At 39.6% G+C, this 17,184-nt stretch overlaps 3 protein-coding genes across 6 annotated transcripts; 2 read left to right on the top strand and 1 right to left on the bottom strand.

Moving 5' to 3' along the window:
- Positions 1 to 103: 103 nt before the first annotated feature.
- Positions 104 to 3,431, top strand: LOC112275038 (B3 domain-containing protein Os03g0184500). Of its 4 annotated transcripts, XM_024504971.3 has the most exons (4): positions 194 to 331; positions 545 to 1,116; positions 1,319 to 1,472; positions 1,671 to 3,431. In XM_024504971.3, exons 3-4 carry the CDS (start codon positions 1,465 to 1,467, stop codon positions 2,698 to 2,700), a joined length of 1,038 nt encoding a protein of 345 aa, XP_024360739.1. In that variant the 5' UTR covers positions 194 to 331; positions 545 to 1,116; positions 1,319 to 1,464; the 3' UTR covers positions 2,701 to 3,431. The 4 variants fall into 4 exon arrangements, with proteins under 4 accessions (XP_073386158.1, XP_024360739.1, XP_090102153.1 ...); XM_073530057.2 differs by lacking the exon at positions 1,319 to 1,472 and having other exon boundaries at positions 104 to 245; positions 545 to 1,318; XM_090246027.1 differs by lacking the exon at positions 1,319 to 1,472 and having other exon boundaries at positions 545 to 1,318.
- A 2,552-nt stretch (positions 3,432 to 5,983) lies between these two features.
- On the top strand, positions 5,984 to 9,758 carry LOC112275283 (T-complex protein 1 subunit delta). The gene is made up of 12 exons (XM_024505525.3): positions 5,984 to 6,309; positions 6,442 to 6,526; positions 6,654 to 6,766; positions 6,927 to 7,010; positions 7,136 to 7,264; positions 7,416 to 7,583; positions 7,759 to 8,058; positions 8,364 to 8,435; positions 8,554 to 8,635; positions 8,777 to 8,883; positions 9,091 to 9,177; positions 9,292 to 9,758. The coding sequence occupies exons 1-12, from the start codon at positions 6,103 to 6,105 to the stop codon at positions 9,445 to 9,447; spliced, it is 1,590 nt and encodes a 529-aa protein (XP_024361293.2). The 5' UTR covers positions 5,984 to 6,102; the 3' UTR covers positions 9,448 to 9,758.
- Positions 9,759 to 12,165: 2,407 nt separating this feature from the next.
- Positions 12,166 to 17,119, bottom strand: LOC112275206 (acetolactate synthase small subunit 2, chloroplastic). Its single transcript, XM_024505349.3, has 12 exons — positions 16,799 to 17,119; positions 15,885 to 16,098; positions 15,627 to 15,710; positions 15,326 to 15,394; positions 15,051 to 15,134; positions 14,560 to 14,724; positions 14,241 to 14,330; positions 13,798 to 13,902; positions 13,354 to 13,476; positions 12,886 to 13,038; positions 12,668 to 12,733; positions 12,166 to 12,342 (listed from the first exon to the last, which is right to left on the bottom strand). Exons 1-12 carry the CDS (start codon positions 17,026 to 17,028, stop codon positions 12,247 to 12,249), a joined length of 1,479 nt encoding a protein of 492 aa, XP_024361117.1. The 5' UTR covers positions 17,029 to 17,119; the 3' UTR covers positions 12,166 to 12,246.
- Positions 17,120 to 17,184: the final 65 nt, after the last annotated feature.

Below are 17,184 nucleotides of genomic sequence, written 5' to 3'. Positions count from 1 at the left end.
CGAAGCGATACAGAAGATAGTTATGTTCACTCTAATCCTGAGAAAGCTGCCGATTACGAGAAACAGTTGCCACCCTTGACAGGTGTGCCTGGTTTGGATGTGAAATCCTTGGAGAATGTGCAGAAATTGGTCACCTAATGTGATGAGAGGGCGTGCAGTTGAGGAGGCTGGGGAGAAGAAACTGGACAGCGTTGCGAGAATCAAACATAAGAAGAAGCGCAAGAGGAATCCTTTGCATACAAAAGGTTTAGGTTATGCAAACCCAGGACCTCCGCTGTGTCCTGAAAGATGACACCAAAGCTGAAGTTTAGCATTCTTCTTTCTTGAATTTGTAACTATCTTTCTTCATCATCATCTTCTTCTTACGTTTGTTCTTGTTTTGTTTTTGTTTGTGGGTGTGTTTTTTTTTGGTATCTCACAGCTATATTTGGTGACTTTTCCTTATCTGCGTTCTTCGAGGCTTATCTATCTTTTCTGTCTTCGTTTTGGAACCTCGCGTCCACCAGAGTTTGAATTGACCTTGTGTTTAATAACTTGCTTGCAGTGGGCATGGGTTGTAAATGTAAAGTTTAGACAGCGTAATCGAGATCAGTGGTGATTCTTCAAGTATCAGTCAATTGAGAAAATTGCGATGGACGCTACGAGGCGTCAGAACCTCTCAGTGTTATGGATGCAAAAGAGTAAAGAATTCTGGAAATCACTCAGCACAGTGAATTCTCAAGCCAAGTGCATGCCGGAGAACGGAGAACGACACACGGGCTTCAGTTTGTTAAACATATGCTTTTCATTGAACTTTGAGAATGCCTAGCATGAAGCGTTGGAGTGAACCAAGAACATGTAGACAAGATCTTCCATCAAATGCTTCACCATAACAGTTTACTTGAATGACGATGTATGTCCTATTCAAAATCGGCTGCAATCAAACAGTGCACCAAAATTCGGTCTAGAAACAGGAGATCACGCATCCAGCAGTTATTCGATTTCAATTCCACCAGCGGAGTAAAAGCGATGGCAACGGGGAGCTGTAAAACGGCATCATCGCCCGTGGCCTCTCAGGTTTTGAGACTGTCGTACTGCAGAGAACATGCGCTAGCACAACCTGCACTGCCGGAACAGGTCGGCATCGCGCACCTCAAAAAGTACCGAGTCTAAGCAAAATGACAGCTCCTCCCTCCCTGCAGGGCTAACCCTGGAGATCTTTGTCGTGAGACACCATCTCGTGAATGTGGACCATCTTTGACTCGATCTCTTCGACGGGGGGGCGAAGTATTGTTGTGTGTACGAGCAATGAAGTGATGTGTGTTTTATTTTTCAACAGGTGGGTTCATCGCCGTTTTATCATCCATATGCCTCCTCATCCTTGTCTCTTTCATCCGTCGAGTGGAATCAGAGCAAGCTGTACTGCAAGTCGAGGACGACGATGCTCAAGAGAAGCGAGAGTGATTCTCTTGAACCTTGGCGCCAATGTACAGGTCACCTTTGCCCGCCCTTAGTTAGTGCTGCTTCTGCTGTTGGAGCTGATAGATTGTTGAGTTGTGGTAGAACTCTTCGCAGAGAGAGTGAGGGAGTGAGAGTGAGAGAGAGAGGTTCGTTGTTTGGTAACATTAGGTTGAGTGTTCGGGGAGGGGAAGAGGAGTATATTTAATTTTATTAATTTTATTTTGGTGTAGGTTTATTTGCCGTGGAGGGGGGTGGAGCGTGTGTTTGGTAGGCGGAGACGAAATGGCGGCGATGTCGTACGAGGAGGCTCGGAAGCAACGGATGGATGAGAACAAGAGGAGGATGGAGGAGCTTGGCTTAGTGGATTTATCGAAGAACTTGAAGCAGTTGAAACCGAAGATTCCTGCAAAGAAGCCAGAGAAGCGGAAGATTGATTCGCAGGAAGCGCGACGATCGTCGCGAGTCGCGTCGAAGCCTGTGGTGAGTTATAAAGAGCAATTGGACAGGGTGCGTGGGATCCGTGAGACGAGAGTGAAGAAGAGCTCGTCGCGGCGAAAGCTGACAGAGTCTGCTCGCATGGCTACCATCGAGGCTGCGAACGAGGTTATCAAGGGCATCGAGTATCCTGCATTTGTAAAGCCCATGCAGCATTCTAATACTTCCAATAGCTTCTGGTTAGGAATCCCAGCCGACTTTTGCAAGGAGCGTATGCCACTGGCTGATGAGAAGTTCATTCTAGAGGACGAGAACGGAAAGGAGTGGGAGTGTTTGTATCTTGCTCACAAAGAAGGCATAACTGGTGGATGGCGTAAATTCCTGCTTGACAACGAATTGGAGGACGGGGATTGCTGCATTTTCGAGCTTAAGAGCCCGCTTCGATTTAAGGTCCATGTTTTAAAGTGGGATGAGGAAGATAATGATTTGGAAGAATTAGTTGGGAAGAAGTCAAGCAAGGCAGTGACCAAGAAGAAATCAGGAAAGCGCAAAGCTCGGAGGTTTGAAATTGAGGACGGAGAAGAAGATGAGGACGAAGAAGACGAAGAGGACGACGACGATGACGAAGAATTTGATAGTGATATTTGTGATGATGATAGTGATAGTCATGAGGATGATGAGGATAGTGAAGATGATTACTCCCCAAGGCTAACTGAGAAAGAGGTTGACACACTTGTAGCAGCTCCATCGCGAGTGTCCCGAGTGCCGAAGCGCAAGACTGCTGAAGAGGATGACGACGACAGCGAGGGTCATACAACGACTTGATATGAAATCCAATAAGCAGAGAATGAAGAAACTTGATGACATGAGTGATCTTGAAAGTGGAGAAGACGGAGAGAAAGAACACACGGATACATGAAATACCTGCTGTCGGTTCAAGAGGGATTTAGCAGGTTCACAAGGTCTATCTTCCGGTAAAGTGATGAGAAACTTCTTATCACGGTCTTTGCTACCTTCGCCAGCAATATGACGTATGAAGTGTTGGATAGGGTAGTCCAGGCAATACTGGAAGCTGAAAGAGCCATGAAGATAGAACGGCTATGGTATCCTCGAAGTCTTTCTCTGACGTATACCCTCGTATCCATCAGCTAGAAATCTTTCAAGAACACTCCCCTGAGACCTAGTCTTTACAATTTCTGGAGAACCAAGGGTTGGGAATGTGATAAGTTACGGTTCTGACCCATGTACAAAGGAACCCAACGGAGCGGACCATGTGGGAGGACATGGCTGTATATCTCTTAATAGTTTAGACCTTCTATCGTTTAACTTAAAATGAGAGCAGACGTTCTTGTGGACGAGTGGGACAGCTATCCTGGCTGTGATAATATGTTTCGGTGGTATAGGGCTTTGCCTTCATTGAATTTGAGAAGTTCATATAGACTTAATGGCACCACCAAGTGGTGCTAGGTGTATTTTCAGTTTTGTTTTCTCGTAATTATAAAGTTCGTACAACCTTTGAACTCGTTTAAGGGTTTTTGGTAGTATTGAACCCAGAATGTTTGCAGGCTCTTCAGTGCGACTTTGATGAAAACCATCTGTTAGGAGATTTGGTCGAGTGTTCAATTAGGTAGAATGCAACCCGCCACGTCTCTCCTACAATGTAAGCTTTTATCTTCGGTTTTGGGAGTGTTTTGGTAAGGGATCTTGTTTTAGGTATGAAGGAAAATATTTCGTTCTCTTTGTTCAGCGTTTTTATGGTTCCTGTTGTAAGCTCCTTGAGTTCGTTCGCAACTCACTCAAATGATACAGATGCAGTGTTCAACGAAAGATTTGGCTGCCTTACGATCAGTGGAGCTTTCGGCGCAGAAAAGCACAGATGATGAAGTACTGCTGGTCGTTCATTGAAGACTCTGGGAGATGCCATGATGCTGCAGTAATCTACAGATTGGATCGATATGATAATATGCCTCTTTGGGTGTCAATTGGTGATGAAAATGAGGTATGGTTGAATTTGTGGTGCGCTGTCAATAGCAAAGCATTACAAACGTTTTCCATGATCTCAATGGCTAAAACCCCTGCCGCATTATTTGTACTCATGATCTTTAGCACTTACCAAATTCAGTTGATTTAGCCTTTGTTTCAACAGCAAAATATTCTGGATACACATGCAAAACATGTCTCTTTGACGCAGGAACGATTGCTCGGTAACCTGGTTTAACGGAACTTCAATAACTTCTAATTCCGCACATAACTCCTGAAAAGGAACCAACCTCAAGTCATTTTGAGAAGTCTTTATCTACTCGGTATTCCTATTACGAATTTGTGTTTTTACACTATGATATTAAAGTCGTCACATTATTACTATCTATTGAAACATGCAAACTTAAAAAATATTTGAACAATTGCCATAGCACCTCTCACATTGGGTGTCTCCTGATCAGGTATGAAATTGTACACACTTCCGTTTATGAGTTTTTCTTTATTTTCTATCTATTCAAAACTCTGTGAGTAACTTACAATGAAAGATTTCAACTCTCGATAGGACACAAGTCATTTTAATACGGAGATGATGTACAAAAACCAAATGATGTAAAATAATTGTCAATGCAGCATTTTACATGAATGTACATTTAAGAGACAACAGATAAATGTTTAAGCCTTAATTATTATTTTTTTCAACGTAGGAAATATTTTAGATTGTTATGAACTATGAATTTTTGGGGAAAACATTATTGAAAATTTTATTTTTAATTATAAAGATTTAAAGTAACTCACTTGTATTAAAACTTGGAATATGTCTTATATTTTGAAACAATCATTTGTGCAACTTCATTGATTCTTTAACCCATTTTGATTTTCGCTCTCACTATCAAACATTTTATGTTATGTTTAGTTTTTTTTTACTTGTAACGTTTGTGATGTGTACATACGAAAATCTTATTTATTTGTTGAACATTATTACAGTATAAACAGCTGATGTTGTTCTATTGATTTAATGTACTCCTAGGTACTTATGGCTTTTATGCATTTTAGTGTCTTTTTTAGTGTCTTTTTTAATTAAATTTAGTTCAATTCCTTCATCATTAATAATACTGATTTTTTAAAATTTTAATGATTTGAATTCATATATTCTTGTTCTTTACAATTTATTAACAATTAACATTTCAGATTCAACATAAACTACTAATTATTAATTATTAATTAATTTAAAATCACTATCAAAAACCACTATAATAGTTTGTAAATATACAATGTAAACATACATGTAACAAGTTCTAACAAAAATAAACTCTTGTGGTGATAAAAAGCCTCTTTTATTGGTTAATAAATTATATGTGCTAAGAGAGAAGTATTAATGGAATTGAATTTGGTTATTGATGCATATAATTTGCCTGCACAGAAAGGAAGCTTTATTCAAGGTTTTTCCAAAGCAAGAAAATATATATATATATATATATATATATATTTATAATTTATAAGAGTTTCAAATGTGTAGCATATTGTTAATGTGGTTATTTAAATTCCACTTTTATATTTTAAATACTTCCGGATGTCACAAGCAATCACACATTTTTGCAAAATCGTTTTATTACGAAATTTACTTATTTATCCAAATTTTCAATTTTGATTAGATGGGTGGATGATTGACTATGTAGTTTCTTTACACAAGAAAATCAGATTGGCTCACAAATTATATTTTAATGATAAAATTATGTGCTTAAACAAATGAAATCATGTGGAGAAAATTACGTTCAAATAAAATTCCTCTGTTACTTGGGAATAATTAATACTTTCCTATATTTATTAAATCTCCCCCCAAAAAAACCCATCTATAAAACTATTATTAGTACGAATACAGGGGATCAAGTGGGGAGTCAATAAATGAACGAACGAATGAAAGTGAGCGACGACGAATGAGGATGTACGAGAAACAGACGAATGTACACAAAAGATGAGAGACGGACGAATGAAACTCAGAAAAACGAGCGATTAAAGAACTGTGGATGAATGAAAGTGCGGGCTTCGAGCGCATGGCATCGCGTGGGTTAGGGTTTTGAAGCTCGTCAAGTTTCTTCTTTTTCGTCTTCTTCGTCTTCTTCACAAACATAGTGCTTTGCGAACACTCGGGTCAGTACTTTTCCGGAGCTCAACCACTGTGTTGAGGGTTAAACCGATTCCAGAGTTGGTTGTTGTTGTGAAGGGGAGCGCGCAAGGCCGTCCGTCACAATGCCGGGCCCTAAAGCGAGGAGCAACACGGAGATGTACGTGGATACGAAGCGGAAAGACGACATCCGCCAGGCCAACATCGTGGCAGCCAAGGCCGTCGCCGATGCGGTGCGCACCAGTTTAGGGCCCCGAGGGATGGACAAAATGTTGTCTACCTCCTCCGGGGACGTGATCATCACCAACGATGGCGCCACCATTCTTGACAAGGTGCGTGGCGGTTGGGATGCTGCTGCGTGGGGTTTAGGTCAGGGGTTTTAATGTTTGTTGAGTAATCAAGACAATTTCGGAGAACATCGCTTGTATTTTTATTTTTTCTGTCTGGCTCGGGGTGTTGTGTAGATGGAAGTTATTCAGCCTGCGGCCAAGATGCTGGTGGAGCTATCGAAATCGCAGGATATTGTTGCTGGGGACGGGACAACCACAGGTACTCGTGCATCGTTCTACTTGCCGATCAATCGTCTACGCCAGACGGAGGCTGTTCGATTGAATTGACTTTGTGTTCTGAGTGGTCTTCATTTTGGCTGATTCGTTGTTTTGTTTCTACTCCGCAGTTGTTGTGTTAGCTGGAGCGTTGTTGAAGGAGTGTTTAGGCCTTTTGGGTAAAGGCGTTCATCCTACCACGATCTCTGAGGCTCTTCACAAGGCGTCGGAGAAAGCCGTCGAGGTGATATGGATTACTTTGCTTCTCTCTCGAGCGATTTTGTTGTTTCCTTGTCTCACTCAGCTGTGGCATTCTTTATCAATCAAGATTGCATAACTTTGTCAAGATTGCAGAGTTGAGTGGTTTGGCAACAAACAAACTTAAACACCGTCTCGTACTTCAGGTCGTCAAATCTATGGCCATACCAGTGGAGCTCACTGATCAGGATCAACTTGTTAAAATCGCTAGCACTTCCCTAAACAGCAAGGTAATACGTCTGAATTGCCTACTACATTTTTGTATCATATATTTGAAGAAGCGTCTGTGGTATTGACTCGGGGATTGTAGTGGGATGAGTCGTTTTTCCGTGGACTTACAAGGTTTTTTACGCAGGTTGTGAGCCAATATTCTTCCCTGCTCGCCCCTTTGGCAGTCGATGCAGTGCTTAATGTCCGCGATCTTGATCGACCGGATAGCGTCGACCTTCGAGACATCAAAGTTTTGAGGAAGCTCGGTGGAACGGTGAGTTCAATTAGAAAATATGGGAATGTTAATCACTTGGTTAATACTAAAGTTTGCAGTTGGTTGGTTTTTAAAACCCTTTTCTTGTCAAGGTGTACGTGTGGTACGTACTTTTTGGTAGTTGATTTTCTCACGTTGAGATGTTGAATAGGTTGACGACACGGAATTGGTGAAAGGTCTCGTATTTGACCACAAAGCAAGTCATACAGCCGGTGGGCCAACACGCGTGGAGAACGCGAAGATTGGTTTGATCCAGTTTCAGATTTCGCCCCCTAAGACTGATATCGAACAGAGTGTTATCGTTTCTGATTACACCCAAGTTAGTCTCCTTGTTGCTGCTCGTCCATGTTGTCAGTAGGCATCTTGCTTTCAGCTAAATATTTGTTCAATGTAATATGATCAAAACACCCGGAACAGATTTGCGACGTTGATTTGACCATTGTAATCCCGAAGTATAATTTCAACTCTGACGTCTGGTTTGCCCATTTGCTCAGATGGACAGGATTTTAAAGGAGGAAAGGAATTACATCTTAGGAATGATTAAGAAAATTCGGGCAACAGGGTGCAATGTTTTATTGGTACAGAAGAGTATATTGCGGGACGCAGTCACAGATTTGTCATTACATTATCTTGCCAAGGCAAAGATTCTTGTGATCAAAGATGTGGAACGAGAGGACATTGAGTTTATTAGCAAGACACTGAACTGTCTCCCAATCGCAAATATTGAACATTTCCGTGCTGAAAAGCTTGGACACGCTAACTTGGTCGAGGAGGTGACTGTGGGAAACGGCCGGGTAACATCAAAAATTCTTCCCTAGTCTTGGTTTGTGTCGTATCGCACGCGTTTGATTGTCATGAAAATTGTCATTTTAGCAACGCGTGAACTTTTGCTGTGGACTTGTTCAGCTTGTATTATCGTGCGGGTGCTCACTCTTCTCCTTGGTCCCTTTCTTTGGCTTCTTCGTGTTGCCTCTGCATGGAAATGATCTACCACTTCGCAGAGTCGTACTCATTTGAGATTAATCTGTGAAGAGTGGCGTTATTGATGCAAGTAGTATTTGTGAGTGTAGATGCTGACCAACGTGATTGTATTTTACAGGTTGTAAAAGTGACTGGTATTAAAAACATGGGACGTACGGTCTCAATTATTGTTCGTGGTTCGAATGCTTTGGTACGTGAATCTTATTGTGAGCTCTTTCATGCTTAGAAATTACATTCCTGCACTTTTGAAAAATCTAGGACGTCTGGGGAGTGGTATGAGTGTTTAATGTAAAATGTGTTCACATCAGGTGCTTGATGAGGCAGCTCGGAGCTTGCACGATGCACTCTGTGTTATCAGGTGCCTCGTAAATCAGCGGTATCTTATTGCAGGTCGGTATATTTTTTTCATCATTAACATTGTGCTTCTTATTCTACTGCTTGTGATCGATTGTAAGCAAACGAATTGCACTTTGGTCACACACTACAGTGGCTTGCACTTCAAGTTCTCGTAGTCAATGCTGTCGTGTGCAGGTGGTGGTGCACCTGAGATCGAAGTTTCTAGGCAGTTGGGTATATGGTCTAGATCATTGCATGGCATGGAAAGTTACTGCGTGCGAGCGTTTGCCAACGCTATGGAGGTAATTCTCTTTTCGTGGATTCGCCTGTCTATTTTCTCTTTTTACAGGATTTGGGTTTACGATGTTCTCTGCGGTTTGACGGTAAAATCTCATGTTTTCTCCTTTTAGTTACTTCTGAATGTCTTCAGAAATCTTTACTGAGGTCGTTTTTCTGATAATTTGTTTTCATGACCCTCATTTATATGTGTTCACTTTATGGAGTTGTAGGTGATTCCCTTCACACTTGCGGAAAATGCTGGCCTGAACCCAATAACTATTGTCACAGAGCTACGTAACCGACATGCAAATGGCGAGGTATATTTGCTTAAAAAGCATACACCTTCCCTACAGTATCAGATGCTTTTCCTAGTGTGCTGATTTTTTTATTTCTTGAGGACAAATGCTGAACTGTTTTCATGATGACTGCAGGCTAATACAGGCATTAACGTGCGCAAGGGTCAAATTACTAATATCTTGGAAGAGAATGTGGTACAGCCACTACTTGTGAGCACCAGTGCACTGTCGTTAGCGACGGAATGTGTACGCATGATTCTGAAGATTGACGATATTGTGTCCACTCGGTAATTGTGTAAAGTCATCCTCGTCCATGGAGTGTTGTTGGTACTGTCTACCCAGAGAAGGAATGAATCCGGTGATAACCTCAGTCTGTACTACTCATGGTTGGGTTCCATGATCAATTTTGAATGTCCTTTTAAGGTTGAGTATGTGCTACAAGAGGATGTCTAGGGCTCAGGCAGCGAGAGCTAATCTCGGCCCATCATGTTATAGCCGGATATTTTTCTTCATAAATTGCAGCGTTATGAATCTGCTGAAGGTGTAGGCACAATTGTTGGATTGTCAAGACAGCCTATTAAGTGGTTTTTCTCAATCGATAAGATTTTCTCTGTGAAATATAACTGAATGTATTCCGAGGGCGTGTTGTGAGCATTTGTCTAGATGTAATGGATTTTAGTATCTAAATGGTGTGGAGAAAGTAAGAAATATTATGATTAGTAGCTTAAACATCTGGTTTGAATGATGTTTTGAAGAAGCAGATAGTAACTAAATTACAAACATTAAACAATAAAGTTTGTTATTGTAGATAAATGTGTTGTCATTCTTCAATAACTTTAAAAACATATATATTAATATATATATTTATAAAAACTAAACTAAGATTAAAAGAAATGTTTCTTATACATCCATTAACAGCAGAGGGAAGATTACAATTACCTCTAATTTAGTCAATAATCTACATAAGCGTTTTTGGTGTTGTGACCTTAAGTCTTTATACAATATGAAGGTATTCTTTCTGTTCATATCTTTTTGAACATTAGCAAATGATGTGATTCTTATACATATAGTTCATTAAGTGTTGATATTTCATTTGGTTAATAGTTTTGTGTCTACATATCAAATTTATTTTCTTAAATATTCTATCTATAACCTAAATTTATCCATTCATGTCAAGTCATGTCTTTAACAATAAATTGTGATGATTTGTTTTTCGACAATTTAGAAATTCACAATTTTTTTTTTTTTTTTTTTTTTTTTTGGCTTTTCTTTTAAAGATTAAATCTTAGTCAATAAAATCTTTTAGTTATGAAACACTCTAATAATAAAATAGCTAAATATATTACTAGGTCTTAAATGATTAATTGACTTATTAAAAGTTCATGTTTATTGGTGATGCTAAAATAATTTAAGACATTTGGTGCATTGCATAAACAAAGAAAAGAAAAGGAAAGATATATAAAAACCAATTTAAGGTTTTGCAAATGCACTTAATTTTTTTAGAATTTTATGATTAATATTTGTCAAAGACACAAATTTTGACATGACTTTGACAAAACAATACATGCTTCTATCACTAAAAGAAAGAAACAAAATAAAGAAGAAATAGTTTGTAAGACAAACAAGAGTGACTATAGCCAATTGCAAAGAAATTTGAGAATCTTGAACTAAGAGTGGAATACAAGAAAGATATTAAGACTAAAGATGACCTTAGTCTTGCCTTTCTCTACTACTGCTACTAAGGTCTTATAAAATCTTCCTAAGGAAAAAGAAACTTGGGCTCCAAGCATGTATTTTTAGATTGCTTCAATGTCACTTTATAAAAGTAGGATACTTATAGGACAAGTTTCAAGAACCACAACATATATATATATATATATATATATACGAGTCTAAATATTTGATCCATGTCAAGAAAGAAAGTGTCTGCAAAGTTTCTTCAAGAAGATATTATTTGTCTAATATGTTTCTACTTACTTCTACTAACTTCTATTTATTTCTATTTACTTGAATAATATAGTCATTTGTCTAAAAAATATTCCACATAAGAAAAAATAATCAATATTAAAAATCTTATTTATAATTTTTATTACAAAGTATATAAAAATAAAAAATCTAGGTCTTTATTACATACTCTCTCATTGTACTACTTTTGCAAAAAACTTTTAGATGAATTTTAATCACCCAATCAATTATTATTTACAAAAGAAAATCTAAAGCAATTTTTTTTGCCTTTTTTAAGCAATAGGCAAGTAGGCAAGAAATATAGAATTATATTATTTTTTTTATTAACAAATGTAGGCTTCAAGTATTGTACATATTTTTTATTGTGTAGAATGCTTAGGATAGTACCTACCATCTCAAAGTTTATAAATTTAATTCCAAATGGGGTCTAGTGACTTTTTAGCCATATATTTCTATTACATCATCTTCATTGTTTTAAAAAGGCATTCCATCAATATTTTCATTCTTAAAGTATGGACTACAAAATAAGATGAACATACTTAAAAATTTCAAACTAACCCTAACTCATTGTTTGAATAAAACATTATTCTTAATAATCCATTTGCTTTTATTTCCTATACCTTGCAATAAAATACTTAGGTACTAAATCTCAAATACTATCTAATTTGTTTCATAGATTGAAAAAACATAAAACTTTCCATTCCATCCTGAAAACTATGTGCGAATGATAAACAAATGACACAAAATAACACTTTCCAAAAGGTTTGATACTTGTTGATTTCGTTAAGATTATAATCACACTTTATAACATCCTACAAACTGCATCCTCATGAACTTATTGAAGAAGAAATGTTCGACACAAATCACAGTGCCTAGCATTCATTCACTGATTTTCCCAATTGCAATCATCTCTCCTTTGAGAGAAAAGGTTTAAATGAGACTCACACGGGTTTGAGATCATACTTACCATGTAAAACATATAAAACATACTTACCCTTTGAGAGAAAAGGTTTAAATGAGACTCATGTTGATCTGCACATCATAAAAGTTTAAAATTGTGTTTTTAATGCATGAGGAGCTCTTACACTGACCACGGTTATTACAAACTGAAGTCTATTCATCACCTCAGAAAGAAGTGGAGGCTGCAGGCTGGAACTGCCTCAAGTATTTTGTATCTACCCCTCCTCCACGTACGAGGGCTACTCGCCCTGTCCTTGCCACCTAGAACCATGAATAAAATGTCAGTTATTGCAGCAAACCCCTCCCTCAAACTGTAAACAACACATACGAGAGCTTCATGGTAGATTTGTTAAATATTGCCCGAAAAGCTGGAGTTTTGCTACTATGTTGAAAACACTCCAGCTTTTCGGGCAATATTTAAGAATCGTCTGAAACAAGACTAATGAATTTCGACTTAAACATCTGACAGAACATCACACGACAGGAAAGAAAAGAAAAAGCCATTTGCTAATATAGTAAATTAGTAGGCAGCAGGACTTGGAAATTAAAAGGACATTACAATACGGTGTTAGTTGTGCTTTCTCACCTCAAGGATGCCGAAAGGCTCCAATAACCGCTGTAACGCTGCCATCTTCTCAAGATCTCCTGTTAACTGAAATTTACAGCACCAAAGACGAGTGACACTATTAATGGTTGAACAACGCACGGTTGAAGAAAATAATTCATACGAAAAAAACGTTCAGTTTTTATTGGGTAAAATTAGGATAAGCAACGTTTTTGAGATGATGTTCCCAAGAAAACAACCTCAAGGGTTATGGTGCGGTTGGAGAGGTCGACAGGCTTGGCGCGAAAAATAGCAGCGACATCCAGGACCTCACGACGGACATCAGATGTAGCAGCAACCTTGATAAGCATTAGCTCTCTTTCTGAAAATGGCTGGTGCGTAATATCTTGTACCTGTTTGCACAAAGTAATAGTAGTCATGAAATAAAAAGATATAGCGGCTTACATAGTAGATACTGATCTTTGAACAGTTTATGTATGTACTTGTGAAATATCAGGATGTGTAATATGACGGGCACGAAGAGATCATCGGGTGGACATGATCACTCAGGATATATTTCAAATGTCGGGCTCACATCATTATAAATTATCTTACTATGAGCAATACTAAAAAGCCAAGCTACGATATCTAGTTCACAAAACAAACGAAAGTATTATCAGCTTGCATTCACTATATAATTAAGAATAACAAGATCAGGGTTTACTGACCGCAAGAACATCGATAAGTTTAGACAGTTGGCTGAGCAGTTTTTTTATAGATTCGTCGGTACCCGGGACCACCGTCAAAATCCGTGAGGTTCCAGGAGTCTCAGCTGGTCCAACTGCTAGGCTCTGTACAGAGAAAGGAAATTTCCAGGTGACAAGCCATCCTGGTGCAAATTACAAGCTTATCTCAAGGGGACTCATACTCCTAACTCTTTGCAACGGTTCCGCAAGCATGACTCACTACGCATTGTGAGTTCGCAATATTCCATATCTGGTTTTTATTTCTAAATTCATAGATTTGTATCCAGAAGTAAAACAAAATGATTGTGAGATGTATGGGAGGGGCCTGTGACCAGAAACTAAGGAACTAATACCCGTTAAGCCACAAGTACTCGAAGCTACAATTGCCTCTGACTGTAGAAAGAGAGGTAGTATCCACAAGCCTACCTGAATATTGTATCCTCGCCGCGCAAAAACTCCTGTTACTCTGTTCAGTACCCCCGGTGCATCGTTCACCAATATTCCAAGCGTGTGGGAGATAAAGCCGCTAGGCTGCCAATTACACGCACAAAACAGTCTGTCAATCCATCCCAATGAATATTGATTTCAGTGCAACATGCAAATTCATAAAATGTTCAACGAAGTCAATATATCTGACATGCATGAGTTGATCTCGAATCCACCACAGAGGGATTTGACGAAAATCAGAGTCGAATGCCATGTTCAATAAGCCAATATAGAAAATTTCATTCGTTCACTTCCTGAGCCGTGCGCGTTGTAGCCAAGTAGCCAGAACGTATACATTGTAATCTAACCACTTTGACATTTCCACAACCCAGTTGATACCAAGCATCATTTAAAAAATGGACTTGAGATGCACGTGGACTTACATCATCCTCTTCTACACCTCCCCAATGGGCATCCAATATTTGATGGTACCATACTCCATCATTATCTGGCTCCACTGCGTAAACATCACCCTAAAACAGCATTCGACTTTCGTGAGTTAGTGACCAGCATTACAGGACGTTCTGATACAGGATTAACACTAGACGAAATAGTACTAGTAGAAGTATGAAGAACCATGAAAGTAGATGGCACCTAACAGACAAAGATTAAATGTACGAATGTAAATTGGGGAAAATTCGGACTTCGTAATTGGTGCTAACAACTCAGTTAATATTGTGCAAAGTACTGCAAAATCCTCACGTCTGGAGCTGGATCATAGTTCTTAGGAGTAGGGAACAGGTCACTAATCGCGGCAGCCTGAGACGGTGAAACTTCATCTTCGTCATCTGATGAGTCCATCTTCGACACATCTTGGAGAGGACTGGTGTGAGTTCTTCCATAAGGCTTCTCTCGTCGCAATGCTATCTGCAAATGAACCGAGTTAGACACAAGCCTCTGATTAAGAATACGAATCTAAGAGAAAGTATAACATGAGTCAACAAAATCCATTGCAAAAGTTGACACTACGACATTGGCAAATAGAATCCAGTTTTCAGAAGTGAGTCCATTGAAACTTTTTTCTAAGTTGTGTGTTTTTGCTTTTGATAATGAAAGATATTTTATTAAAAATAAAAATCCTACAGTTGGTTACTAATCACAACCCGACGAAGTTCTAGCCTGTTTGATGAGATTTAAAACCTTCCTATTGGCAATTTAGCGCGTAACAAGTTAAGTGGTACAGAAAATATCACCTTGCCCGTGCGCGCCAACTCTTTGATTCCGAATTTTCCCATGGTGGCTTGCATAGCAGCTATCTTACCCGGATCACCTGTCACCTGCAAACCAACAAATGAAAAGATTTTAGTGTAGCAAAACAGGTAAGCGATATTAACTTGACCCAAGCTAGAACAATATTCAACCACTGTACAACCACCAGTTCTTAGGTCGACATAAACGCTGGGACATTCAGCAAGACTCTTCCAAGTGAAAAGTAGAGCTTGAGACAATGCACTGAAAGAACAGCTACCTCAATGGTAAGAGATTCCTCCGCCACATCCACAATTCGAGCTCGGAAAATCTCAACTAATCCAAGAACCTGTGGAGTGTACATAGTCAAACATGTTAAAAAGGAGAAGCGGACCACTGCAACTAATCACGCCGTCCGCTTACCTACCTCACTTCGAGATTCATGCTACAAAGCATGCAAGGCAGAGAGGAAGAGTGAGTTCCACATAAACTTGAATACCACCACATTAGTTGGATAAATCCTCAAACTATGAATGTTCTCCTAATGGAATGTAAAGGCTACAGAGGAAGGTCATACATACCTCAGCTCGTTGTGTAGGACCAACATTCACTTTCAAAAGCATTAACTCTCGCTCCACTCGTGGCTCCTTCGACAAATCAGCTACCTGCAAACGCAAAACCATATATCAATGAATAATCGAGGATCCCAGAAATATCAATACAGGATGGAAATGGCAATCGGTATAGTACATGAGAGGGATATGCGTGAGTAGCATCAGAGATTGATTGATATACTGATAGTTTCTGCTAAGTTCTACAGGGGAGGAGACAGTTCATACCTGTTTGACACTGACAAGCTTGGAAAGCTGTTTCATCACTTGTTGCAAGACACGATCAGTTCCAGAAACAACAATTGTAAACAGAGCTTTGTCTTTATTCAGGCCCACAGCCAAAGATTCAATGTTGTAACCACGTCGTGCAATAACTCCAGCAATTCTGTTGATCATTCCGCTCTCGTCCCCGACGAACACGGATATAGTGTATCTGCGTACCCTGTTGCAGCAAAACTATGAGAATCTTGGAGGATGTCTCGCCTAAAAAAGATTAAGCATCCCACAAACCCCGCATTGTGAGCCGTGGTTCCGTTGCACAACTACACTCAATAATTTATTTTTTTCAAAAATCAGTAGTAATTGGAGTGGACTAGGACCGAACTCGATGGACTTTTCCAGCACTCACATAGTAATTAACTACTAAGAATTCATATGTACGCCAAAATTCTAGCAAAACCTTCTGGAGTAGGTCCAATACTCTCTGCTAAAAGAGTGTACTGTGAGAGTTGCTATAAAAATCCTACAACAATTTCTCAAGAAATTAGTCGTCTCATTCCGCCAGACTAACTTATGAAAGTGCATTTTGGACTAAACTACGAATTAGACACTCTCGGTACCCGAAACTACGATCCTGCTTTCACTTGAATAATCAAACCCATACTAATCCTCTCAGAACCGCATAATGCTAGCCATCTACAAACCCCGCGAAAAAAATAAAATATCTCATCATTTAAAGTGTTCGTTCAATTTCCTTTTAGAGTCCGAAAACCCTAGGCGCTGCATTCTCTACTTACTCTAACAGCGAACTCACCTTGGGCCTCGCTCTTAAGGCAGAGGAGAAAAACAAAAAAATAAACAAAATCGAGCACACTACTAAGAAAGCTAAAACGCAGCAGAAGCGGCAGGGACAAGCACCCCACCATGGCGAGGAACTGATAGGTGCAGTGTCAGGAACTTTAGCAGGCGCCGCGGCCTCCTCAATCGCACACCTAACTTGATGAACTCCGCATCGTCTCCCCAACTCGGCATTCCTCGGAATTCGTTGCACTCTATGGCTGGCAGCCTTGGGTGCGCAGAATGTGCACGCCTCGGGTTTAAACGAGGACGTCCTCGTAGGCACGACCACCGCTGAGGAGAAAGCGACAGCCATAGCTACTACAAAACACCTTCAAATATGAGCAAAAACGCAACAACTCTAGGGCGAGGGAAGTGTTAAGAGTCCGCCTTCTTCTTCTTCCTCCTCTCCTTCCCCTCGGTGCCGTCACCCGCTCCTATCCCCTTTAAACCCTTAGCCCTGCTACAGCCT

The sequence above is a fragment of the Physcomitrium patens genome, chromosome 22, assembly GCF_059467195.1.
Source record: "Physcomitrium patens ecotype Gransden chromosome 22, ASM5946719v1, whole genome shotgun sequence".
In the NCBI taxonomy this organism is placed as follows: domain Eukaryota; kingdom Viridiplantae; phylum Streptophyta; class Bryopsida; order Funariales; family Funariaceae; genus Physcomitrium; species Physcomitrium patens.
Note: the sequence above shows the minus strand (reverse complement) of the source record. Positions and strands in the feature narration are given on the sequence as shown.

Coding starts and splice junctions, on each gene's coding strand:
- LOC112275038 (XM_073530057.2), top strand. CDS start 1,224: ATGTGGACCATCTTTGACTCGATCTCTTCGACGGGGGGGCGAAGTATT. Junction 1,319..1,670: donor TGTGTTTTATTTTTCAACAG/GTGGGTTCATCG, acceptor ATTTTGGTGTAG/GTTTATTTGCCGTGGAGGGG.
- LOC112275283 (XM_024505525.3), top strand. CDS start 6,103: ATGCCGGGCCCTAAAGCGAGGAGCAACACGGAGATGTACGTGGATACG. Junction 7,011..7,135: donor GCACTTCCCTAAACAGCAAG/GTAATACGTCTG, acceptor TTTTTTACGCAG/GTTGTGAGCCAATATTCTTC. Junction 8,884..9,090: donor CGTTTGCCAACGCTATGGAG/GTAATTCTCTTT, acceptor ATGGAGTTGTAG/GTGATTCCCTTCACACTTGC.
- LOC112275206 (XM_024505349.3), bottom strand. CDS start 17,028: ATGGCTGTCGCTTTCTCCTCAGCGGTGGTCGTGCCTACGAGGACGTCC. Junction 13,039..13,353: donor AACTTATCGATGTTCTTGCG/GTCAGTAAACCC, acceptor TTGTGCAAACAG/GTACAAGATATTACGCACCA. Junction 12,734..12,885: donor ACCGCACCATAACCCTTGAG/GTTGTTTTCTTG, acceptor TGTAAATTTCAG/TTAACAGGAGATCTTGAGAA.